The sequence below is a fragment of the Lissotriton vulgaris genome, chromosome 8, assembly GCF_964263255.1.
Source record: "Lissotriton vulgaris chromosome 8, aLisVul1.2, whole genome shotgun sequence".
NCBI lineage: Eukaryota > Metazoa > Chordata > Amphibia > Caudata > Salamandridae > Lissotriton > Lissotriton vulgaris.
The window spans coordinates 1,488,962,481-1,488,989,305 of record NC_141696.1 but is presented as its reverse complement, the minus strand read 5'-3'; the positions used below and the strand labels follow the sequence as shown (position 1 = coordinate 1,488,989,305).

Sequence of the window (26,825 nt, the reverse complement as noted above, 5' to 3'; positions counted from 1 at the left end):
TTGAAATGATATTAGAACGCTGGAATGTTAGGCGCTACATTGAAAATAGATTGCTCCGGGCTTCTAATGGCCAGTAGAAGCCCGGAGCTCTAACATTCCAAAGTTTGTTTACAGCAGTAGCTGTGAAAAAAGGCCTCGCGGAGAACGAGGGGATTTCAATCCCCCCCCGGGCTCCCTGAAGGCTTTGTTAGAACGGTCTGTCCTCTAGTGGCGGAATGTTCTAAAAGCCTTATATCCCTCCTTAGCTGGATTATACCGGCATTTAAGTCCCGCTCCCTTGTTAAAGGCTCCTGCCTTCATCTCTGCCTTTAACGCTAGCTAGAGCGGGCCTTTAATGGCCAAGATAACCAGCTACGTGAGCTATATTGATATATTAGTACTCTGCCACGTGTTCCAAAGATATATAAGCCTCTTCTTAGAACCAAGGTTTAGGGTACGAGGAGAGTACCTTGAAACAAGGGTGAGCAGCGGGGTAGAACGAAGGGGGTGAGTGTGGCAGACCCTATTCAAGCATAAGGCTATTCTTGGGAGCAGAGGAGGGTACCTACAGGGAGAAGTCAGAGGGGTTCAACTTACTCAAAATCCTATTTACAGAGGGAGGAATCATAAAATATCACTTTTATCCAAAAATTCCTTATGTTTTAGTTAAGCACAATTTTCAGAAAAGTTTTTGAGATAACTAATCCTGAATGCAACATTTTGTTGTTGCCCCTAGTCCTGGAAAGTAGCATCAGTCTTTAACCATATGCTTTAGTCATAGAGACCACGTGAACTCAGAAGTTCTTAAATATTAAAGAAAGCAACATACTCTTCGTGCTGCATCACACAAGAAAGGCCACAAATGATCAGCTGTAATAAATGAATCTTTAAAAATCACTTACCTCATCACCAGCGGCAATAAACAATACTGCCCAAAGACCTGGAAAGAGAAGGAGGCGATTACTGTAAATGACTCACGAGTCTCACTCAATAGGCAGTACTACAGGTACTTTCTTGAAAGCAGTAGAGGCTGGTCTGTTTACAGAGTAGCAGGCAGAGGAGTCGGGAGGGTGGACGGACGAGGCAAAAATATATGTATATATATTTTTGTTAACTCTTACCTGCAGCATTGCGCCCCTCTCTTCTGCAGACACAGGGTCCCAGAGTGCACTGCAACAAATCCAGACACTGCTCTCATGCTGCTAAAAGCAGCGTCAGGATTGGCCTGAGCGACGTTGAGCTGCGTTCCAGTTACACTGGGAGCCTGTGCCTGCTCTATCCAACCCGGCAATGCAGCTGGGGTTGGTGATAGCTTCAGTGCCCATGACGGTTTAGCCAGACCGTCGTGAGCAATGAATAGCAGTGCTCCCCCTCCAGCCTGTCATACCTTGGCCCCGCCCCTAAGCCTCGGCTCCAAGAGAAAAAATAAAACAATAATAAACAAGGGTGTAATATCATCTTATTTTTTAAAGTGTTTAGGCTGTTGGTAGACGGGCGACGCTCCTCCGCCATAGCTGAGGAGCTTGAAAGCATTTACAAACCAGCACCCTCTTAAGCCAGAGAAACAAGGAAGTCACATTTTTAGATGACACAACTTTCCTAGAAATCTGCTGTTTCACACTGGATTTAATGTTTCGGGTAGCACACATAGTCCAATTTCATATTCCAAACCATGGATATCTCATTGACAGACACTCACTTGCAGGACATCTTCTGCCTTCCTTTACATTCATTCTTCCCTTTCCCTTCTTTCTAATACCTATGGTGGAAATAATAACACACAGATGGCACGCTCACTGCTAGGAGAAGCAGCTTCGCTCTAATTCCAAATTTCAGGCCGACCATAAGCTCAAATGAACAGCTGAAACTTCTCCATTACAGCTGCATACCGCGCAGAAAACCTACAAAGATGGGATCCAACTGCTAAGAAACAAATTCTCTAAATTAAAGCGATTACTTGAATCTACAGCTACATAGAAAATAATTGCTATCTTTCGAATCTGCAGGGCACTTCTGGAATTTGTATTGTCTAGATGGCAGCAAAATTACTATAGAATCCCAAGTGACTTACTCTGGATTTTGAGGGTGCTCCATGCTGAACCATATGCTCAGGTGAGATGGAGTTCGGGAGTGGACCTTATGGGCAAAATTAGTATCAACCGGACAGTAAGGCAGGGGTTTGTCCTTGCACCTACTCTCTTTAGTTTTGATATTAATGGAGTAGTTAAATGGCTATGTCAACGTAGACGCAATGCTCCAAAGTCCCCTGGTGTTCCTGTCCCGATATTAATGTTCGCAGATGACACTTTACTCATATCTAGAACCCCCTTGGGTTTAGTCAGAACTGAATGCTTTTGCAACCTTTTGTGTCAAGAGGGGACTAGAACTTAACCCATCAAAATCAAAGTTTTTTGTAAATTAATCTGCATCTTTGATTACCTAGGAGTCAGATTAGCAGATAACCAGACACGTGGGGCACAACTGGAAAAAATGAATACTATCTTACATCAGGAAGCATCTGCAATCAAGAGGAAATACAAGGCTACCTTAGGGGCCTCAGTATCTCCTTATATGTCCAATTTAGATGTGGCCTTCTTCCAATAAGAACTTCCACATCAAAGTGGGAAAACGCAGTCTCCACCACATTGCCCACAGACTGAAGAGACAGAGACACAATTTTTTATTCTTTTGCCCCCATTTCCTATCCGCCCGCAAGAAATGGATCATTGCTGTGTGTAAACTTGTGGGCGTGAGGCATTATTGGGAGGCATTAAGGATTCTAAAAAGTGATTTCAAGGAACAAATAGTATTTGCTGTTTTGTATTTGTTATACTCGGCATGAAACGTACGCGTAAACGGCTTATGCTTTATGGCTAAGGATACTGAATAAATCTGGTTGGGTAATCTTATACCGTAAATGCGGTCTGCCCCCAGTATGTTTTACTAGAGGGTATATACATATTTTTAGGTCATCAAGCAACCCCCTTAACATGATTGGGTGGTTTGGTAATTTTACACCTTATCATTCCTACTTCAATCTGTCCTAGGGGTTGTATTATATTGTTTCTGAGAAGCTACCTGTATTAAGTTTGAATCTTGAGATTAATTATCAAATGTTTAAATTAAAATGATGATTATATTTATCTGTTTGAATGTGATTTTATGGATTGATTGTAATACATTTATTACTACTACTTATGAAAGTCCTGATGAAGACTCTGGCATTTTTATATTGCAAGCTGAAACAACTGCAGACCTATACAGATACTCTCCAAATATGTAAAATAATTTGACCCACATGCAAGTATCCTGCCTAAAAGAAAAGGCTTCAGTCTATAACCAATTAGTGTCACATACAATGTGTTTTGATTTTTAATGGACTCCATTAAATAGTCTTCTATTGGGGATTTATTTGTTTTGCATTTCTTGGTAGACCCAGAGGCCAATCTAGGAGTAGAGTTTGTGATTTACTTGGGTTATGTTTCTGTTCTATTCCTTGCTGCTTCTGGGTGAGAAGAGGGGCATAGGTTTGTATAAAACATTTCAATGGTATAACTCATAGTCTTTTGCATCTCAACTCTGTGCAATGCACTGTTGTATGTCTTTTTTTAAAATCTTTTTATTGATTTTCATCAAAGGTACAAATGAAAGTCAAATTACAAACAATAATGCACTGTTGTATGTTTGCTCCAACCTGATCAGAACACAATTTTCGAGCCTCACTCACTCCACAAAAAGATACCCCCGAAGGACTACACATCAACCAATAGTCTTCCAACCATATATAGCAAGGGAATAGCTTCTTACTCAACCCCATCAGGCCTCACAAGGAATAGGACCGTACCATACAAATGCCAATAAAAGAAAAGATTCATCCAAATTCTCTAATCAGGTGTTGCATCAAATTTTTTTTTTAAACAGTGTAAACCTATTGCTAGATCTCGTCTGCCACCAGCGAAAGCTGTCTGATTGCGAGAGACCTATTGTAAATGAAAAGTGGTCCTAGAGGCGGGCCATTACTTATCATTGGTTGGCTTTATTGCCACTCTGAGTTGCTTGCTTCTTTTTCGAAAGCTTTCCTTTCTCTTCTTACGTTTGTCCCTCCCTTGAAGCACAGCATCTCTAGGATTCTGTTGATTGGTTGTCTTCTATCCTTCAACTGCTCATAATAGGGGACTACTTATTTCTTTTATATTTAGCATTCCATGAGAGTGCATGTGTTTTCTAGCTATGTCCCTTTTGTGCGGCTTCCCCCTCTAAAATGCCTGTTTCTCCTCCTCTCGCTGTATTGCTTCTCTCCCGTCTCTGTTTGACTGTAAAAGCTGAGAAACAGAGATATTTTTGATGGGGTAATCCTGAAGAAAAGAATGTAATTGTTATTCTTGCATTATGCCAACTTAATTGCATGAAAGCACAAGCTTTGGCACACAAATGCTTTTATGGCTCTGGGAGAAGGGTCATCTGCAGCATTCACTCAGTTGGTCTGTGAGGCAGAAAATGTACTTAGCAAGACACTTCTCCTGGTGATCAATAACTCTACTTCCTGGGCTACTGCAGAAGACCAAATGGATGAATCACGTGGAAAGTAAATAAGATCTTGCAAGCATTTCCCTTTACATTCTAAGTCTAATTTATTATTTTAAATTCTGTCCAGAGTTCCCTGAGTGAAAGCATCTGAGAAAAAACATGCCAGATTTAAAGTTTGAAAACACTTAAATCGATGTACAGTTCTGAGAAACCATAAGATATGTTTGCTCCAGCATTTTAGAATTCTTTCCTTTTACTTGTTTTTAAACAATATTTTGAAAGACAAACATTGACAAAGCCAGCACCCCTACACTCAAATCACATAGCTGAGAGCAATTAGTCTTGCCAATGCTCCTTTTTTAAAGGAGCCACAACTGAAAGGTTTGTAGCATGGATAAGATTTGTTTGCAGCATATATAACATATAGTATGGTTCATTTATGCATGGAATTAGACAACATATATATAAAAATAATTAACCTTCATAGGTGTAAATAGTTTCTGTCACTGCCCAATTTAGACTCATTTGTTAATACTAATAACTAATGTTTACCAGGATCTTCTGCTTTTGAACAATACCCTGGATACACTAAAATGGGGGAACGTCCTTTACAACAGAACTTTTACAACGAAGTACCGTTACGACGCAGGTTTAACAACGAAAGTCATTACAACGACTTTCGCTGGAGGGCGCTCTAGGATAGGTAATCGTTTAATTTACTATCCAACACCTTCCCTACTATCCACGGGGACTGGAGTTGGAATAGTAAATGAAACTATTCACTATCCAGCGCCCCCCAACGCAAGTCGTTGTAACGACTTGCGTTGTAAAACCTGCGTCGTAACGGTACGCGTTGTACCGTCATACATCCCTAAAATGCCATTCTAAATACAATAGCTATTACTGGACCAGTGCCATGGGCTAGCACGGCAGGAACTCTGCAATTGAATTCCAATTTTTATATATGGCCACTAGCCTTGTGTGGTGGCGCTGCGGTGTATGTTACACCTTGAAGGGTGTGTGGTTCAATTGTGTTGTCTTTCCTTTTATCCTTTGTGGGAAGTATTTCTGTTATGTGTGTGAGGGCCAACGAGGCGCAGTAATCATGTTCTGGGATGCAGGGCTGAGCAGAGTGATGGATGAAGACGTGTGAAATATGCACAGTTTATGGTTTTCGGCAACTTGGCAGCTTTGAGCAGCTCAGCAGGACCCTTAATGGTATTTCTTTTGATCATAATCCACTTAGCAGGTTACTGCCTAGGGTGGTCTATTCTGAATTATTTTGTATAAAGTTTAAAGTCCAGAGCAGACATATGTTAATGGTAGATAGATCTGCTGGAATGGAATTTATCAAAATCATCCAATTTATGATTATCATTGTCAGGGGTCAGGAAGCGTTCACAGTATGTAGCTGATAGGTACCTGCAGGGGTGGACTAAATTAAAATACCTCCATTAGCCAGCGGCATGTGAAAGATCTCTTCTGGTATTGCCTGCCTGATCAGTTGGTGATGGGGGGGTTTATTTGCTGTGGACTGGTGCAGCACTGGGTGATGGACATAACCCTTAGCAATGTTGTCTTATGTGAGTGTAAGAATGTCAAGAGGTAAAAGGGAATTATTATGCAGCCTGTATGAACTACAATCCACTGCCCAACCACTGAGAGCTGGGGTATTAGTATTAGTGTGGGTTACATGTGGTATTTGTATTGTAATTGCATTTATATAGCACATATCCTTGTTGAGGTGTTGTAGAGCCTTACTCTGGGTAGCATGCTGCTCTGGAGCCCCGGGTTAGTAGTGTTTTTTTTCTGTTGTTGGGATTCGTCTTGCACTCTTAAGGAAACCTTGACATGCATTTTCTCGAGTCTCTATGTGGTGGATTAAATGAATAGGACTGAGTTGTGATCTTTAGTGACAGGGCAGGGTGGGTGAATTCATGCACTGTTTGGCGGTTTTAACAGATGAGCCCAGAGTAGTTGTTGTTAGGAGACAGGGGTGTGACTTTTAAAGGACAGCATGATCTCGGAATTCTATACAGATTTGCAGCCAGATTCATCAAACCTGAATCAGCTCGCAAAGGGCCAGATTCTGAGAATCTGGCCCTTTGCGAGCGCTATTTTTGCATTTGGGATGCATCACCCCAAATGCAAAAATCGCAAATCTAGAAATCGTTAAATTGCGATTAATTGCATTTAAGGAATGTCAATTTGAGATTCCTTAAATGCAATTCATGAACCATTTTCAAATTGCGAAATCGCTATCTGGGGCAGCTATTTACCGTGAAGTCTAACTACGTGGTAAATAGCAAAAACTTAGAAAAATGCACTCTAGTGCATTTTTCTAAGTTGTATGTTACACACACACATGTCCTTGGGACATGTGTGTGCGCAACACCAGTGGACATTACCATTTCAGGGGTGCTACAGGGTGTTCTTTGGACACCCTGGCACCCTTGGAATTGCTTCCTAATTTGCGATTCGCTAATTGCGAATCGCAAATAAGGAATGACTCCCCATTCATTCCTATGGGCCTTTAGGCCCATAGGAATGAACGGGAAAGCCAATTCATTTGGGGGCAAATCACGTTAAATATAGCTTTATCCGGAGGTATGTGCCAAACACGCACAAATTGAATGAAAGCTAGACACAAGAAGCGAAACAAAGAAAGATCTAGCCCCTAACACCACAACTTCTCTTTGACACACCATGTGATCATGCACACAACAATCTCCCTGTAATTCAACTTATTTTCAGCAAATTAGGATCTCTTTTCCCCACATCTAGAAGAACATAAGGGTGCTGGGCAGTATACTCACCGTATTAGTCAAGTGAGCAAATATCCGGAAGGGGATTCCTGAAAGCCGGGGGGACACCTGTGAAAAAGAACAAAGCACTGCTTTAAAAACTCATGCATGGGGAACATAATGATGAAAACTCAGACACACAGCTCTTCCAAGTTTTAAGCAAGGATCATTATCAAGAGTTGAGCACCAATGAATATCTTGCATGCACTTTTCTAAAACTTTTAGCGGCTAAGGGCTCAAATCATTGACAGTTAAATTCAAGACACCCGTAAAAATTTAAAACATTGTGAATGAAATGCGTAAAGAGTACTACAACAAGATTGAGGTTGGGGTAATAGGCCTAGTAGTCCTTCTTGAAGGGTGATTTTCTGTTTAAAGAAATGCTTGTGTTGGAAAAATAATTTGAAGAGCATCCTTATAGATTTAGTAGGGCAACGAGAAAGAAGAAAATATACATGTTTGTTTGTTTTAATGTAAATATTCTATATATGTTTTTGTGATGTAAATGTATATATATATATGTGTGTGTGTGTGTGTGTGTAAAAAAAGGAATACATATTGACTTAAATATTGAAAATTGCAAAATAAATACAAAAAAGTTTTCTTTCAAAATCAGCATGTTAGACTATGTTGAATTGCCTTTGATTTCTGATGAAAATATAATATAGATTTTTCAAGTGAATAATACTCATAGGAAGGGGTAATTGAGCTATCTCTTCATTGTATTGTATATTTTGGTTATTTATCCCGAGGCATTATTATTTTTATATAATTCATTATCAAGAGTGGAGCACCAATGAATATCTTGCGTTCAGGTTTCTAAAACGTATAGCGGCTAAGGGCTCAAATCGTAGTAAATATAAATATATGAATTTTGTAGATTTACAGGCAGGAGCCAGTTTTCCATAACTTGACCCCTGTGTACAGTCTGCTGGAGGGTCAAGACACAAGGGTGCAGCTGGCAGTAGAAGGCACTTGCATATTTCTAAGTTTTTGTCCATATGGAGCAATTTCCTTACCCATTCATCCTGAAAAAACAAGGAAGTCTGAGGCACTGCTCCCAACCCCGCCATTCGGTACTATTTGCATCAACTTTTTTATGATGCTGTGCTGAGGGTTTTCAAAAGAGTAGCAGAAGTATTTCAGCCTTTTGTAAGGACCCCAAAAATTACCACTTTCTGGGTGCTCTCACCTTTTGCAATGGCTGCACCCTGGCAACCAACAGGACAAATTCAGCCAGCTAGAAACGTTACACCAGGACACATTCATTTTTGGTAGGCACCGAGAGATTAAGTGATTTGCCCAGAATCACAGGATGTTCAGCCAGCGCTGAGACTCGAACCTAGTTCTCCAGTTTTAAAGTCGGCAGCTATGGCTGGAAAACCCTTAGAAATCTAGGTGATAGCCTTTGTGCATGTGTGATCCTACTCCTCCAACTGTTGAAACAGTTACATTTTCTCCTATTTAAGATTTTAAGACAGGCCCTTAGGTTCACCCAAACACTTGATAAATGCGGATGGATAAACACAGGACACCTTTACTTGCCCTTCTAACGCTCACTTTCCGGCGCATGGAAAGACCGCAAGTGTGTACGAAACAAAGAAATGTCGCTGTACGTGGTGTGACAGAAACTTTTGTCGCAAATGTATCGGTAAAAGTGATTTGAGATACATTCTGTAAACGTATGTGCGATTAGGAATAAATAAACTATAAATGTGGCTTCAAAGTTATGCGTACAGAATGCTATATGAAATACACAATTATGCAGCTTGCCACACGTTACTTTTTTAAGACAAACACTTCCCGTACGAAACGTATACATTAAATACCATTTTGCGCTGCCTTTGAGATGCACGTAGCACTTTCAAAACCTTCACATAACATTAAAAAAAATGTTAAGGAAAGTCACGCTTTTTTTGCCGATGGCAATTAAGCACAATTTTATACGGCATTGCAAAGTTCAGGACACCTCCCTTTGATGTCTACAAACACATTTTTATAATGTACTTTAAAAATAATATAATACACTTTTTTAAATGCACCAACGCGACCTCAAATAAATTGTTTTTTTTTTATTGGCTAACAACTCCCTTATGGCTATCTTTACACCTTAAGCTGTTTCAATACGTGCAGAGCTTGCTTCCTGTCAAAAAGAGAAGGCTGCGCCGAGAAGTTTTTAGTGTGCAAGAGGTTAGAATGGTTTCTGGGCGTGTTTTCAAAGGACTCTGCAACAGTATAATAAAGAGAAAGGTAGCACTGAAATTAATATCATTATCATTGGTGGTAGCTGAATGTGGGCATTTTGTTGGCTTTCAAACAGTGAGTGATTGACCATAAACAACAGGATGAAAAAGCTTTCCACGGAGAATGAAACATCTTTCTCAAGCAGGCAAGCCCTTTGTTGTCTCAATGAAAGCGTGTTTGCTGTTTTAGGCACTCACGAGAGTTTATATAAGAAATAGTTTTAAAATGTCCGCATACGCCAGTATGCCATTAACTTTGAAATTGTATTAGCATTGTAAACAAGCTCTCCGCTTTGGCAAAGGCAGCAGCTTGCTTATGCAAAAATAAACACGCGGCTACCTTGGCCAAAGGCGAATGCTGACAAAAAAGTGTGTAGCGGCTCCCGCCGCAAGTAAAAGATCAAATCCTGCTGGGCAAGGCTTAAAGGAGACAGGGTGGCAACGAGAGCCTATTGACATGCCTTCAGTACAATCATTGCACTGCCTTTGGCATAATTTGTGATGCCAAACGACGCGCACGAATCAAAGCTGAAGGCGGAGCTGGGAGGATGCTTCTAGAATCGTATCAATTCCAAGAAGCCTCGTATCACCACCCCCTTTTTGTAAATCGTATGACGAGGCGGCGCATGCGCTGCTGACGTCAGGCCGAGACATAAAAAGCTATTACAGCCAGTGCTGGCTGCGCCATAGCACTTTTTTATATTTAATTTAATCTATCTTTAAAAAAACATTAACAAAGCCAAAAAGCTCATGAAGAGCTATTTTGCTTTGTTAATGTTTTTAGAACAAAAAATGTTGTACAGCCGCACGGACTGATGTGCAACATAGCATAAAATAAATAAAAACAAAGAGCTATGATGCGGTTAATGCTGGCTGCACTATAGCGTTTTGTTTTTATTTACTTTGAGCCATGCGGCTGTGCAAGGTGAAATATATTGGCTTTGTCAGTGCTTATGTTATCTTTACTTTCAAATAAGCATTGGTAAATCAGTAGGTCTGAGTTTAATGAGCTAGCACATCCAGTATTAGCACATTAGAGTGAGACTCTTAAGAGGGCGCTAGTAGGAGTAGATAGAGTGTGTTAAAGTTCTAAATTAGTCACCCGTGCAGTTCAATGCAAGCACTGGAGTGGAGGTGTGAAGGATACACCCAAACATAGCGCAGCCAATATCATTGGGTGAGAGAGGAAAACTCCACTTGGCTGAGCCAAGACATGATTGACAAAGTCTCCAGCCAATGACTGAAATGTGCTGGTGAAGAAATCCTGAAAGGAAAGAAAAACTCCACTGAACTGAGCCAAGACATGATTGACAAAGTCTCCAGCCAATTACTGAAATAGGCTGGTGAAGAAAGCCTGAAAGGAAAGGAAAACTAAACTGGGCTGAGCCAAGACATGATTGACAAAGTCTCCAGCCAATGACTGAAATAGGCTGGTCGAAGAAGGCCTGGCAGGGATGGACCAAAGCCCACTCCATGTATACTGTTAGCAAGAGGTCGGATTGACTTCTGCGCTGTCAAAAACCAGACCTAAACTGCACTTGGAGATGCAGCCTCCAAGCCCAGACAGATCATTCCCCAATGTACAGCCACATATGTGCTTTACTAGTGAGTACATTCAAATGTAATGAGCTCCCAGAAGATGAACGAAGGAACATTCGACAGGACGTCTTCCCTGGGAAAAGCTGGCGTAATGTACTCCGTTTGTAGATGACTGACGGAGCACAAAGCGTAATGCGACTGACTCTGCCACAGTCCCACGGGCCTCAGCGAGTTCTGCCTGCCCAATCAGATCCATTCACGGATAATCCTGTGTGCTGTCCAAGAGCAGCACTTTCTACTTGAAGAATCCAGCAGTGCTGTGACTATTTTCTTATTTTTGGCCAAAGACTAAGACTAAAGTAATATTCAATCCCCAGAATATGAGGGCTATTAATATCAAACAGAACTATTTTTTGTTATCTGGTGAACTTGTTCACTCCCCAACAGTTATAGTTTAACTCACTTCACTCAAGACATCCCCTGCACACCCAAAACACTTGGACTCACTGATCCAGGTTAGGAAATTAGGGAAGACCCAGGCATGGGAAAAAGTACTTTTTGTTAAGTCTCAGGTCAATTTTTGGCAAGGGCTTCCCTGACCATCTTTCCTTTGTGTCTGAACCTAGCCACAAGCGCCTTGGGGACATGTCCCACCTTGATGCAACACTGCCAGCGCATCCCACTGACTGAACACGGCCCAAAAACTCCTATTAAAATTACAGCATGAAATCAGATTGATTGCACATTCCAGTGCCCGGTTACCCAACTTATCCAAGTACGGTCCTGATTTGAATGAGAAATCTTCTAGGGAAAATGGGGAAACGAATATACCTCCTAATCATCAGGAGATTGACTGTGAAAATATTCACAACAGCAATAATTTGACAGGGTATGACCATGAAGCATGCACAAGACCCCGTGATATGATGGGAGGAGATAGTGATAATAGTAGGTTAGCGGTGGATAGGCAGTTAAACACCTGTATTAATATTGATGATAATCCACTCCCCACTGCTAAACCTAGTACACACTGTGCAAAAGAGAGATCCTCATTGTTAAACTTAGTTTCTTGGAATATTGCAGGTGTTGGTCCAAAACTGTGTGATCCCGACTGGAATAGTTATATCAATTCATTTGATGTCTGTGTACTACAAGAAACATGGGCCACGGACCAGATCCATAGAATAGGATATAGGACCTACCAAGTGGCGGCAGTACCCTCAGTAAGAGGGAGAGCTTCGGGAGGGTTGGTAATATGGATCAGTACAACTATCGATGTGGGGATAAAGATGTTAAACACCGATTCATTAGATATACTAGGATTGAAACTAACTACAAGTGACAAGAGGGTAATACATCTTATAAATGTGTACAACAGACCATGTCCCGCTAATAGGGAATCTCCATGTATAGAGAAATTGGAGATGCTCATGGGTACTCTAGAACATGATGAAGGTATCATTTTATGTGGCGACCTAAATTGTAATTTTGAGCCGATTGTGGGGATGACTAAACTATATGAGGATGAGGATGTGGCTCATGGGATACCAATGCTAAATAGTGGAATTGTTCGTGGAACCACACTAGCCCTCCAGATCACAGGGTTATTCACAAGCTATGGTCTAAGAGCCTGTAATGGCCGCATGCCATCAGACTCCCCGAGAGCATTTACCTTTAGTAGGGGGATCTGTAGTAGCAAGATAGATTATGTCTCTGTTTCTTTTAAATTATGGCCATATACATATGATTTAAATGTTGGAGAACGTTTTGAGAGTGATCACTTCCCGTTAGAAATGAGTTTCTTGTCAAGTATCCTGAAAGAACCTGATACTACTGGGGGTAGTCTTGTTTCACAATTACCATTAATCTGTGATAATGTTGTATTAAGTAATAATCGAAGGGCTATCAAATGGGCATATATCCTAGAAAGAAAGGATCTATTGGCTAATATTTATTCCGCTTTTGTGAACTCATTCGAGCTCTATAATATGGATGATTGTAAATCTGGTGAATTTATTGGGCTACACAAAGCCTTTTGTAAAAAATTGATTGATCTTATTACTAAAAAACCAAGGAAGGGGAATGGGTCGGTAAACACTAAACCAGTAGGCAAACCGTGGTTTAACAAGGAATGCCGAGAAGCAAAGACCAACCTGATCAATGCGGTAAAAACAAAAAACCCCGAAGATCTCAAAATTAAAAGGAAAATCTATAATAAAACTTTAGCCATTGCAAAGTCATCCTGGGACGAGGACCTATGGTCCAGCATGTTATTAGCTGCGAAAACCAAAGACCACAGGCAGTTCTGGGAGTTAGTAGCCAAAGGGAATAAACCAGATAAAGGCTCGAGGGAGGTATTCTTAAACGAAGCCACATGGGTTGCTCATTTTACATCATTATATGCAGCCCAAACCACAGAGGAAAAGCTTATGGTAGATCCAAATGAAACAGTTACCCAGATAGAGGATGCTGAAAACCTACTGGTAATTTTTGATCTACAAGAAACCGAAACAGCAATCGCTTCTGTGAAGCAAGGGAAGGCCCCGGGCCTGGATAAGATCCCTGGTGATCTTTATAAACATAATGTGGAGATCTGGGCACCTTATCTAAATCATCTATTTAATGTCATCGCAGCAGGTGACCAAATCCCTGACACATGGGATGGGGCGGAAATAATCACCATTTTTAAAAAGGGGGATAGAGGGGACCCTGCAAACTATCGCCCCATTAGTCTTTTAGACATAACACAGAAAATTTATGCCAGACATATACTTAACCGCGTAAATACGTGGTTGGAGGAAAACCTGATTTTATCCAAGTATCAGGCAGGGTTTAGGGAAAAGACTGGAACCATCGACCAGGTACTAAGGCTATGCTGCTTGTACTGGAAATATGTTATTATTCGCAGAGGTAATTTATATGTTACCTTTGTAGATCTACGAGCAGCTTTTGACCTTATTCCCCGTGATCTATTGTGGAAATCATTGAAAAAGCAGGGGTTCCCGAAAGATCTCTTGAAACTTGTGATCAGGTTACACCAGAATAACTATGCCAGGGTAAGATGGGGTCCTAATGGCGAACTAACAAGCGAAATCCCTATTAAGAGGGGAGTACGCCAAGGGTGCGTACTGGCACCTACACTTTTTTCCCTTTATGTTAACGATATTGCAGCCCAAATGGAGAATTGTGATAATGATTCACCTCGCCTGGGGGGGGATCGAGTTTCGGCCCTCCTCTTCGCGGATGACACAATTCTCATTTCACAAACTCCTCGGGGCCTGCAGATTTTATTAGATAGGTTCCAGCAGTATTGTATTACAAAAGGGTTAGAAGTTAATGTAAAAAAGACTAAATATATGGCACTTAATCCTCACAAGGGGTTCAGGAAAAACTTAACGTTAAATGGAGAAAAACTTGATTATGAATCAAGCTTTACTTATTTGGGGGTACTATTAGATTCATCCTTAAGTTGGAAACCCCAATTAGAAAAATCCAAAATTGTCTTCAAGCAAAATTGTCTACCAATACTGAAAAGACACAATAACTGTACCAATAAAGCAGTCACCCCAGCGTTAGAATTGTTTAAATGCAAGGTTCAGTCGGCGGTTGTTTATGGGGCAGAACTCTGGGGACCCGTATGCAGAAAGACTTTTGAAATCATGGAAAACAGGTTTTTAAGGGGACTATTAAAGGTTCCTAGTAGTACTCCTTTACTACCCCTACTCCTTGATATGAATATACGACGCACTGACCTACATGCTATATTAAGACCATTATTGTTATGGGTCAGGTTGTGGATTACCCCAGAGCTGTCTGAATATAAAAAAGGGTTGGTTGAAGTTCAGGAACTGGACACGTGTAATAAGATTTTTTGGTTTAAACATGTTAAGAGCTGGTTAACAAAACTGGGTTTATCCCATTTTTGGACTCAACCCGAACTATTGACTGTGTCATCAAAGAAGATAGTTAAACTCTCCTTTTGGGCTCTAGTGAGCCATGATGCTGTATATGTTGGAGCACATGGCCCCTTAACCGAAAAATTTTTATTGGTGAAAAATGTAGCCCAGTTTGAAATGTTTCTTGATGAGACTCAACCACCTTTAGCTAAAACCTTGTATATAAAGTATAGGTATGGTATACTAAGAACTCGGGAAACCGAGTCCAAATGGGGGAAAACCAGTAATGACAAATGCACCTTATGTACAAGTAATTTAAGAGAAGACATTTTTCATATCTTGTTTTTCTGTCCAAGCTATGCTGAAACTAGAAAAAAATGGATAGTGCCATTGTGCCGTAATATTGGAACAACTTCTTATAAGGAAGCAGGAAGAATATTACTTACGGACACTAGTCAAGTAATAGTGTTTGGTGTCAGTAGATTCCTTTTGGCAGTAAAATTCATTAGGCAAAAGTCATCACTGGCATTTTAAGTGTCTGGCTGTTATATATCAATTTAATGCTTTTTTAACTTTGTAAATATTTTAAACTTCTTTTTAACTATATTTATTGATGATTGTTTAAAGCTCACTCTCGTGATTCAACTGAGAAGGTTAGGGATTATATTTGGTAATGCACCAGCACTTTATGAATCATGAATTATATATTCTGTAAAATTGTGATGATATTGTGGCCATGTATAATTATGTGCATTATGTATTCTTTTTCTTTTTCCTTCTTTTTTACATGTATATTATACATATTGCGTTTTTGTATATCTTTTATGATGCAATTGCAACGAAATAAAGATTATTGAATTGAATTGAATGAGAAATCTTAGGCCACAATTCTCAGGGACACTTCCGGAACTCTCTCCCTATCAGTGCTCTGTCAAGGTCGTTTGATAAAAATATTACTACTTTTCCAAACGTCTTTCTCCATGAGATTAATAAAGCAGCTGCCTGGCCTGGCAGGATGCCCGGACAGCAAGCTGGTGCCAGCACGTGGCCTGTCATGCCTCAAAGGCGGAAGTCTGCCAAGTGCACGAGCCAGTGGGAGGCAGGAACAGCCGGGACATCTCCTACGTCACACCGCGCCCGCGCGAGGAACAGGGACAGGCGCACCTGCTGTCAAAAACCTCAAAACCGAGACCAACCATATGCAGGCACGTGTTAATTAAAAAGTTGTTTTATTTGTTAAGTTTTAGAGCTTTCGGCTCTCCCGATGGGCAGGAAAAAGTGTGCATCAGTGTAAAACAGACGCCTACAGCCCAGACACTGCAGACCAAGCAACTGCACGTTCCAGGATATATTATACAAGCCCGAATTATGATGCGGCGTTGATGCAGAAAAACGTGTGTTGGGCGATGGAGTGAAACTTGGTATTCTCAGGTACTGCATGGGGTGCGGTCAAGAGTGAAAGCGGAAAAGGGGTTATTTTTCTCATTGCAGGGGTCGGAACATAATTCACAGTCGGAGGATTATTTCACAGCTGCAAAAAACTCTGGAACGTGCAAGAACCAAGTTCCACCCATGACAGACAAGCTGCATTTTCAGGGGTCTGAAATTGCAAAAAAGATTCTGCCCCACAAAAAAGGTAAAAACTGTGACAGCAAGCACAGCTTATAAAAAGAAATATTAGAGGTTGAATCGCTATAACATCTACTAATAATAGTAGTACCACAAAGTGCCAGTGGGGCAAAGACGCACACGGGCCTGTTCAGAACTCCACCCACGGGGCAGCTGTCCCTGGCATTACACTATCATCGGTTTAAATTCAGATGAGGTCTTCCTATAACCTGAAAGTTAGTTCCCTGCAGCAAACTTCGACATGTCTAGGTCTCCATACTTGGACCTGTTTTGCAGGGTTATCCCCAAACTTTTTGCCTTCCTCCTGTATTTTGTCTGACCTGTTTTTGTTGGCTTTAGGACTGCTATTCCGTGCTGAAGTACATATACTCTCTCCTTTAAACTGGGTATGGTTGGTCTACACCTGTTTGTCTCATTTAATATACCTTCCTTGTACAGTGGTATCCCATATACCCAGGGCCTGTACATTAAATGCTACTAGTGGTCATGCAGCTCTGCTTACACCACCCACAGATGTAGCCTTTCAAACCTGTCTCAGGCCTGCCACTGCAGAGCCTGCGTGTGCAGTTTACTTGCCAAGTCTGAAACTCCCCTTTTACTACATTTGGGTATCCCCTAAGGGAGACCCTAGGCAGCCCTATAGGTAGGGTGCTGTGTAGGTAAAAGGTAGGACATGTGCCTTATTTTGTGGCATGTCCTGGTAGGGAAAAGAACCCTATTTTATTTTTCACTACTGTGAGAGTCTTCTCCTCTCATAGGTTTGCATTGGGAATTCCCTGATATGTTTTTCAGTGGTAATTCCCGATATGGAAGGAGTAGCGTTACCATGTTTGGTATGTTTGGAATAGTGATGATAAAGCCTACTTATTGGTGCAGGTGGATTTTTCATTAGTATGGTAGAAATGTCCATTTTAAAAGGTGGACATTTCACTGTGCTTATGACTCCTGTGCTTTTCAGCCGGACTCCAATCCACGTCTAGGGTAGAGCGACATCTAGGCTTTGTGCATACTTTCCAGACAGCCATCACACAGGATGGGTTGGGTGGACCTTGGTTGCATCTGCACTCATCTGCATACTGAATGGTCTTCCTGGGCTGGGAGAGAGGGAGGTGGGGCGCACATACATTTGCAACGGCTGGGCCCTGCCCGCACACAAAGAGCTCATTTACCGCCTACTGATGTCGGGATCCAGGGCTGGGATGGAATGGCGGTGGTGTACACTTCTAAAGTTCTTTTGAAGTTACCTCCACATCAAGAGAAGTGTGGCTCACTGGTTAGAAGTGGCAGACCCTGATGCAGAGGTCTGACCCAGGACCAGGGTTCAATTCCCGACGCAGCAGGGTGTTGGGCTCAATGTCCACGGACTCGATAATTCTCGCCTCGGTGCCTACTCTAATCATGGGTCCCACTCTGCAACTCTGGGCAATAGCTTGCTTAATCTCCACAACGGCACCGAAAGCGTTGGGATGCCTGGCTTCACCTTGGGGGTGCCCAGTAGGGGGCATCTCACAGGGAAAGCCAGGAAGGGTTCCACAGCGGTATACAGCGCCAGGATGCCTGAAAGGTGATAGTGCGCTTTACAAGTATACGTACATTTACATACATTTACATTTACAAAGACATTTTAAGTACAAGTACAGGAGCTCTGACCCCATGACTCTAGTAACTGCGTGGAACTTGAACCAGACGCTGCTAGCTCTACATACTGCACAATTCTTTGTCAGACTCAAATCAATGCTAGCTCCATTCTGTGCCCAGTTGGGGCAGAGCATGAAAGCTGAAAGTGAAAAGCGGCCACTGCTAGAGATGCACTAGAGACGGCAGCCAATAACAATGTGGTATACTTTGTACACTCTACTGCTCTTTGGGTCTACCAATTTAAATGAACTTCAGCCTGGCACTCGTCTCAGTCGGTGAACATGTTCCTTCAGAGTGCCGGCTTGCCTGCCAAGACAACGCAGGTAAATACTGCACAAAATACAGGTTCGGCAAGGTATGCTGCACCACTTTGTCTAAATAGATTTATACACAGCACTTCACACAGGCCATGTAATGTTAGCCAAGTCTGCTAAGCAGACTAGGTACGTTGAAAAATAAAACCATTAGGCGGCACATAAATGAGGCAGTCAAACCGGTTGCGCAGACTCCAGATGAGTCCCTATATACCACCGCTGTCGGGTAACCATCAAAATGCTTGTGCAAAAAAAAGAAAATGTACAATATGTATTAATGCGACGGCAGGGAAAATAAAATGTTGCCTAATACCACGTTCTTTAGAGCAACTATACTAATGAATGCACATTCACACATTTATTACAACAGGGACCAGGTCAAATTCCAATTTATTACCACAGTAAAGTAAACTTGACGCAAGAAAATACCGTTTACTACCTCATACATTGCATGTTACAATGACTTTGCACCGGGAAACAAATCTCCAAAGTCATGAAGCCTCTACAGTGTAATTTTACATTACTGCACACAGTTAACCCTTTGATTCACAGCTCTGATTAAATCAAATGCACATAAAACAAATGCCATTGCATAAACCATATATGCACTGTGCTGAGTGTGAAATGCTATGCATTACTATTGCGGAGGGGGGAGGAGAATCATGATGCACTCAAAGCTCAGCCTAAGGTTGAGATATGGTCCCTCTCCAGACTCGACAATGATAATACCAAACATAATGCACTCTTCACATACATATATATGTTTTGTGTATCTATTTCTAGGAAAAAGATTATCACAATACCTTAACAATCCACAAACCAGCTACCTACACCTCAATATCCTTATGCTGGACTTTGACCATGTACAGCACTCTGCTGCCTTTTTACTAGGTTTGTGCTTTAGAAATACCACACACATACATTCAAATATATATGTTTATATGAGCACGGGGCCTCCCTCCAGACCAGACGTCATCACCCTGGCCCAGCACAATCATACCAAGGTGCACGAGGGGTAGACAGGACCAAGAACGGGCAACAGTAGAGAACAACTACCTCATGCCCTATCCATGACTTCAATCAAGAGTTTTTTTTTAAGTTTAGCACTTTGAGGAACATCGAGTAATGGTGGACTTACAAGAGATAAGTGCCTCAGCTCATGTTGTGAGGAACAAGCTCAGGTTAGAACATTACTCGAGCACTCATTTGCATAAAGCAGGATCAGTGTCCCATGCAAAATGTCCTAGGGAATGATCGAAAGCTTTGGAAGCACGTTGTGGAGGCATGCCAAGCTGCCCTTTACTGCACTCTAGTCACAGAACCTTCGCCCCTCAATGGTGCTAAAGTGCCAATTCACTGAAATTTCACACATCGAAGGATAAAATAGGTTTGGCTTTATTACCCTGTTATGCAATAAAGTGGTGTGCATAGCCTGGGAGACCCAAAGGCAGAGCCGTCACAAGTGAGGATCCACTACTGAGAAGTTATGTCCTTCTGACCCAAAAAAAATATGTGCTCCTGGGCGAACTGGATCAACTGCCTGCACTTGCCGCTCTTTTAGACACCTGGCCCCTGAGCACTGGAATGAACTCCCACTGGATCTTCGCATGGAACCTTCAGAAACCAGATTCCGCGCCAAACTCAAAACTTATCTCTATCCAAGCATCAACCACCCCTCCCACCTCTGACCCCCGCCGCTCTCACTCTCCTTCACTCCTGTTTCTTGAGATGTAGTAGCATTCTAGCGCGGGGACACACTATTTTTAGTGTAACCAGGCGCTTTAAAAATGGCTTTATTATTATTATTATTACTTGTAACCTGTTTTCTCAATAGTGAAATTGTAGATGTGTGTGGGAAGGGGAACTAATCACCCCCAAATTTGGAGGGGGATGTAGAGGAAGAGCTTTCTTCACAGGGACATATATTTTCCTCACAAACAAAAAGCATTTTAAAACAAGCATTTGCACAACCGATAGGTTGGACTATGCGAGATCTATTGGCTTTGTCAATGCACGTATTACTATTGTTTTGGAGTATTCAGGGAATATTGACTTTCGGAGTATGCGCTTAAGCACTTTTCTATTACTTATGCCTGTTTTTATATCTGTTTGTAGAGGAGGGTTGGGTAAATCAACAGAGAGCTGGAGGAGGAGGTGGCGTTTTAAAAGTAAGGGGTTATTAAAAACACTGACGGTGGGCGGACGGTTAACACAACGGATGCATGTGGAAGGCAGAGCTGCCGCCTTTAGAACTGGGGAACAGGGTTCAAGTCTCAGCGTCAGCTCAACACCCTGTGATCTTGGGCAAACCACTTAATCTTCATGTGTGTAATAGCAAAAAGAAAACCAAAATTAAAGTGTCTATGTGTAAAGAACTCCAGTACCCCCGGGGGCACGAGTAAGGGCACGGATGATGGCTGAAGCTGTCGAGATGGGTCGAACAAGTGAGCAAGGGATAATACCAAGGTGGGAGGAGGACATGGTGGGCTAAAAGCAGCCGGAGATGTTGTTTGTAAACTAAAACGTGCAGTTGCTTGGGAGCAGGGACCTAGCTATATAAATACTATAAAAATAGCCACGCAATCCGATTGTGCTGATGGCTTTGCCAGTATTGTGTAAACATTTAGATATACGAACTGGCATAATTAATGTTGGGTAGAGTTTGGATACAGGATTTGTATTTGTTTATGGTCTGCAACCCCAACATGAGTACAAAACATGGTCTGGGCTGGCAAACGATAGCAAGTACTTCAAAGCTGAAATAAAAATGTGGGAAAGCATGGTGAACCCTTCTACAAGTGGAAGCTTTATTGCAGGACCAAGCGACAAGTAAACATGACTAACGGGTGGAATAGAGTGTTAGCAGGTGCAGTGAGCATTATGCTTATGAGATGAGAATGGAAATAATATACATGGAAAAGTTATTAAAAGAAAGCTGACCCCTTTCATTTAAGGGTGTCTCTCATTTGTGCCTGCTCCTTGGAAGTGGGGAAGCAGGTTCAAGTCTCTGTGTTGGCTCAACATCCTGTAACCCTGGGCAAATCACTTAATCCTCTCACACGCGTGGTGAACCAATCTAAAAGTTCACCATCCTGTGATCCTGGACAAACCACATAAATCCTCACATCAAACATGGTGAACCAATCTAAAATTGGAAGCTTTACGGCAGGACCGAGAGACAAGTATGCATGAATAATGGGTGGCATTGAGTGTTTGCAGGTGAGGTGAGTGTTTGCATGTTGGACGGGAATGGGCATAATACACATGGATAAGTTATTAAAAGAAAGGTGACCCCTTCCATTTTGTGTGTGCTTCCCATTTGTGCCTCCTCCTTGGAAATGGGGAAGCAGGTTAGAGTCTCGGTGTCGGCTCAACATCCTGTGATCCTGAGCAAATCCCTTAATCCTCCTGTGCGTAATAGCAAAATAACAAAACAAAATTAAAGTTCAATTCAAATAATCTTTATTCGGATAAGAATATCCATAAAAGTACAATTCGTCACCACTAATAAAAATACAGTAAATATTTTAAAAACATATGAATATACATTATCATCCAATACAATAAATGTTAAAAACATATAAATATACATTATCAACAAATACAGTTACAAAATGTAATAATAGGGTCGACGGGCCTAAAAAAAGAAACTAGCAGCATAAATGGCATATTGCAAATATAAATTTGAAGCAATTTGTACAAATCAGCAAGATTTACAAGTAAAATGCGAGATGTACGGTCAAACCGGCCAATGCAAAATGTAAGATTAAAGTTAATATGTGCAAAGTCAGCAATAATTTACATGTAAAGTGCATTGGTATTCAATAAAACAATGGTATCATCAAGATAAGTGCCAACGTTACTCACTGGGGCTGTTTGCCACAACTTCAAGGCATTGGATTTAAACATGATGTATTGCTCCCCTTACAAGAATTTTACTACATTAAAGATCATTCATTGAGGCACGAGAACGTACTGCAGCTTTTAAAAATGAACTTGCGAGAAAAATCAAATCATAATTTCCTAATTTCAAAATCTCAAGATATGCTCATTTAAAATCCGCAATAGCCCGAGCCTTAAAATAGAGAGCAAAATACTGTTTTGTATATCTTACATAAAATTTACAACAGAGTAAGAAGTGTAACAGAGTTTGTTTACTGCCAATACAGCAGGGGCAGTTCAGTTGCTCCGGGTTATTATTGAAGCCTATTGGGAAGCAGAGTAAATATTTTATGCTGTCGTCCCTTAGGCGATAAAGTAAGCTCCTGTTCCATTTCCCCATGTTTTTCCTAAGATATTGTTGTGGCATATGGTGTTGAACGCTCGTTGTCTCCAGGAGGGGGATATATCTAATAATCGATGGCTTGTAATACTCGATATCCTGTCTTTCATTGTGGTACAAGTCATAAAGTGCCCCCTGACTGATCTTATGTTTATTCCTTCCGCTGCTAGTGGACATGAAAAAATGTGCTCCAGATTCACACTAGCTAGACTGTTTTTTACTGCAGCTAGCCCGGGTGTACAGCCAGCTCTGTCGCACTTAAGGCAGTCCAAAATTATTTCTCATGTTCAAATTGCTGTGGGATTCTGCCATATTTACAACCAAAATATCGCTGGTCGTGACCTTATAAAATCCTCCACATATTGTAGGTTCAATTCCTTATGGCAGATATAATTTGGGGATGAGATTTGTGCACCAAGAATTTTCCTACAGAATCTGTTCTCTTCGATTTGAATCCCACTACAATTTGGATGCCCCCAGAATTCGGCACCATAGGTGGCCGTTGGTACACATTGTGATTTATATATCTGAATCAATGGTACCACTACCTCTGATTGTTTTGGTTGCTGGAGACTAATAATAGAGTGAACCGCTTTAGTGAGTTTGCTTCTTCCATGAGCCGTGTTGGCTTGCCACGAGCCAGATTCCGAGAAAACTAGGCCTAAATAAGGGAAAGTGCTAGTGCATGTTAACAATTCACTGCCCGCTTTAATGGACTTAATACAATGTTTTTTCGGCCCGCAAGTCATTATATATGATTTTTTTAAAATTGTGCAAAGATCAAGATCAGCCATAAAAGACACAAATCCCGTAACTAAAGTGCGAAGTGCATTGGGAGTGTGGCCCATGAGGACCGCATCATCTGCATATAAAAGCACAGGCAGTAGTTTGCCATTAATTTTGGGAACATCACTCGACAGTTTTATTAAGGAATGATGTACTTCATGTATATCAAGAATAAAAAGCAGAGGGGCCAGAACACAGCCTTGTCTGACCCCTCTGCCAACAGTGATGTCCCCAGAGACTTCCCCATCGTTACTTATCCTCACCTGTGCCTTCAGATCCCTGTGAAAATACGCCAAAGAGTAAACCAGTGCCTTGTCCAACCCATAGTTGGAAAGAATTTCCCATAAACGCGATCTATTAACAAATTCAAGCACTGTTCCACAGTTCCAACATTGCTCCTAAAACCCAGCTGGCAACAATTTAAAATATGGTTGTCTTCCGCCCAGTTTCGGAAATTAAAGTGTCTATGTGTAATGTAAATGGTACTCATGTAAAGCACGCCAATACCTTCGAAGACACAAGTGACGGCACGAAGGTGGATGAAGCGGTGGTATATCAAAGAAGAGAGGGGAGTAGGTTGTGGTGGGTTAATAGCAATAGTGGGGTTTCGTTAAAAACAACTGCGGTGTGCGGGACTGGTGTGATAACACGATGGGTAGGAGACATGACAGCCCGCAGAGGCACTCGTATGGAGTGTTCTATAACAATTATTATTTTAAAGGAGCTTCAGAGTGGAAGTCCACTTGCAACTAGCCAGTAACCGAAAGCGGTACTTGGGCCCAACTCCATGGCATGGACAGTCAACGCAGAGCAGGAAGACGTACAGACGACGTGCTGACCACTGAGAAGCATGGAATCAACCAATGTTAAGTTAAGGTGAGTATTGAGAGGGCTGCAAACCCTTTTTAAGAATTTTATTTTTTATAATTACAATAGATTTCGCAGGCAAAACCTCAAAATGTGCATTTGCACAAGGGTTGTCCCCCCACCCCTAATGCATCCTACAGACAGCCACTGCTCTCTCATCAGCCTCTTGTTATCCAAAATACCCATAATAAAAATACATATATGCCGGGGCATTCAGCCAGCCCTCTTCATCCAATGGTGCGGTCAAGTGTCATTCAAACTTTGCACACCGCATACATTCGAACAAAAAACAAGCGCAAACCATATGTCCTTGTGAACTGGGTGTAGCGAGTCAGCCAATAAAAAATGTCCACAAGGAACTCAATTGAACATCAGATGTGAAGGATATGGTAAGGCGTGTTCCTTACTTATAACAAACTATAGTTTTGAAGTTAGAATGGAAAGTCATACCCGTCTAACTCTGTTATTGTATTAGATAAACATAGAATCAATCTACATGTTAAGAATTGCAGCACACAAACAATGCATTTCCCTCAAACCCTCTTCAGCCGAAAATGTTCTTTATAAAATAAAAGTTATGCCCAATCATAAGTAAAAAGGGTTATTCTATTACTGCGTTTTCACACTATGTACAAGATAAAAAGTGATCCAAGTGACTTTCGTGTCCCAGGATTGTTTGTTATAAGGAAGAATCACTCCTTATCTAATGTTCAAATTAGTTCCTTCTAAACATTGTTTACTGTCTGGAAGACCGCATATAGCCCTGGGTAAAGTAGCCACTTAGTCCACTTTTGGGCTTGCATTGTGATCACACTTTGTCTGACCATGAACCAAAAAGAGTGCACTTTAGTGCCCCGGCTGATGCGCCGTGGCTGCTGGGACACTACATTGTTTGAGATTTTTTAAATATGTTTGCCAATTTTTTCCAATTGCATATGTGTGCAGATATGTAAACAAATGTTGGACACTGACCATGGTTAAGCTTCCTATCTTTGACAGTGCATGTTGAAAACATGCATTCGGACATTTCGAAACACCCGGTTAAATTCAGAAGGGGGGCCTGGCAGCAAGAAAGGTCCTTCAATGCCTAGGTGGGGAGATGCTGTGCCCACTAAGATCACAGACGCAGGCTTGACAGAGCAGTGCAAATCTAGTCATATGTTACAGAACTGCTTCAAGTCCCTCGTCCAACCTTCACAAGAAGCATTTTGTAATAAGGATTGAAAAACTGACTTTGACGACTTATTTGGGTAAAAAGGTAACAACCCTCTCGGATTACTCGTTGACTTCATGGCCTATGATCAGTGGAGCCCTCCGTGTACAGCGCTCCACTGGATTTTGAATAGGTTGGCACTATATAAATACTATATACATTATGATAACAATAATCCACCTGCGTGCTGTAACTATGCCCCATGCTTTCAGCATCCGTGTTTTGCATTCAACCACCTGCTGATAATACCCACGTTGCATTCATCCATGGACGGTTCCCCAAAGTTGCAAGTTTTCCAATAATGCCCCCAGCGTTGCTTTCCCCCCCCCCGCCGCCCGGGACGCTCACCGTGTCCTGCAGCCGGGTCTGCACCCAGCGCCCCGCCTCCCTGCGGGTGAAGCCGCCCCCGGGGTTGGTCGTGCAGCAGCGGATGAAGCCCAGGTAGAGCAGCAGCAGGGCGGCCAGGCAGGGCAGCAGCAGCGGGCAGAGGCAGCACGGCTCCATGCTCAGGCGGCTCCCGGATCGGGCTGTGCACGATGGGAATCTGGAGCACAGGTCACCGGGGAGGGAGCAGGGAGCGGGCAGGGGCGGGGAGCACGGCCGCCCATCCCCCGGGACGCAGGGCCGGCAGCCAGGAGGCACGGCTTCCGTGGCATTACAAGAGGTGTGAGCATCTCCCAGCAGGCAGGCGGACCGCCTACTGAGGCACGCCTACTGAGTCTAGGGGTGGAAACATGACATCCGAGGTAGCAGGACCGACAGCCATGCGGCACGTCTACCGTGGCATTACAAGAGGAGTGCACAACATCCCCGTGGGTAGCAGACACCACAGCCAGGCGACACGTCTACTCCAGCATGACTAGTCTAGGGGTGGAAAGAATAACATAATATTCAAGGTAGGAGAACCGCCAGCCAGGCGGCACGTCTACTGTGGCATTACAAGAGGTGTGAGCCTCATCTCTGCAGGTAGCAGCAGACCGAGCAGGCAGGAGGCACGTCTACTGTGGCATTACAAGAGGAGCGCGCAGCATCCCCGCGGGTAGCAGACCCAGCATGCCTGCAGCACGTCACGTGACGTTTACTCCGGCATAACTAGTCTAAAAGTAAC

At 42.2% G+C, this 26,825-nt stretch overlaps 1 protein-coding gene across 1 annotated transcript in view; it reads right to left on the bottom strand.

Moving 5' to 3' along the window:
• LOC147698978 (uncharacterized) overlaps positions 1–26,300 on the bottom strand; it is a 154,775-nt gene extending 128,475 nt beyond the window's left edge. The window contains exons 1-3 of the mRNA XM_086935574.1: positions 26,066–26,300; positions 7,323–7,379; positions 882–919 (exon numbers count right to left, since the gene is read on the bottom strand). Of these exons, the coding sequence (XP_086791700.1) occupies positions 882–919; positions 7,323–7,379; positions 26,066–26,221 (251 nt within the window). The 5' untranslated portion in view covers positions 26,222–26,300. The remainder of the gene's footprint in view (positions 1–881; positions 920–7,322; positions 7,380–26,065) is intronic.
• Between the last annotated feature and the right edge of the window lie 525 nt (positions 26,301–26,825).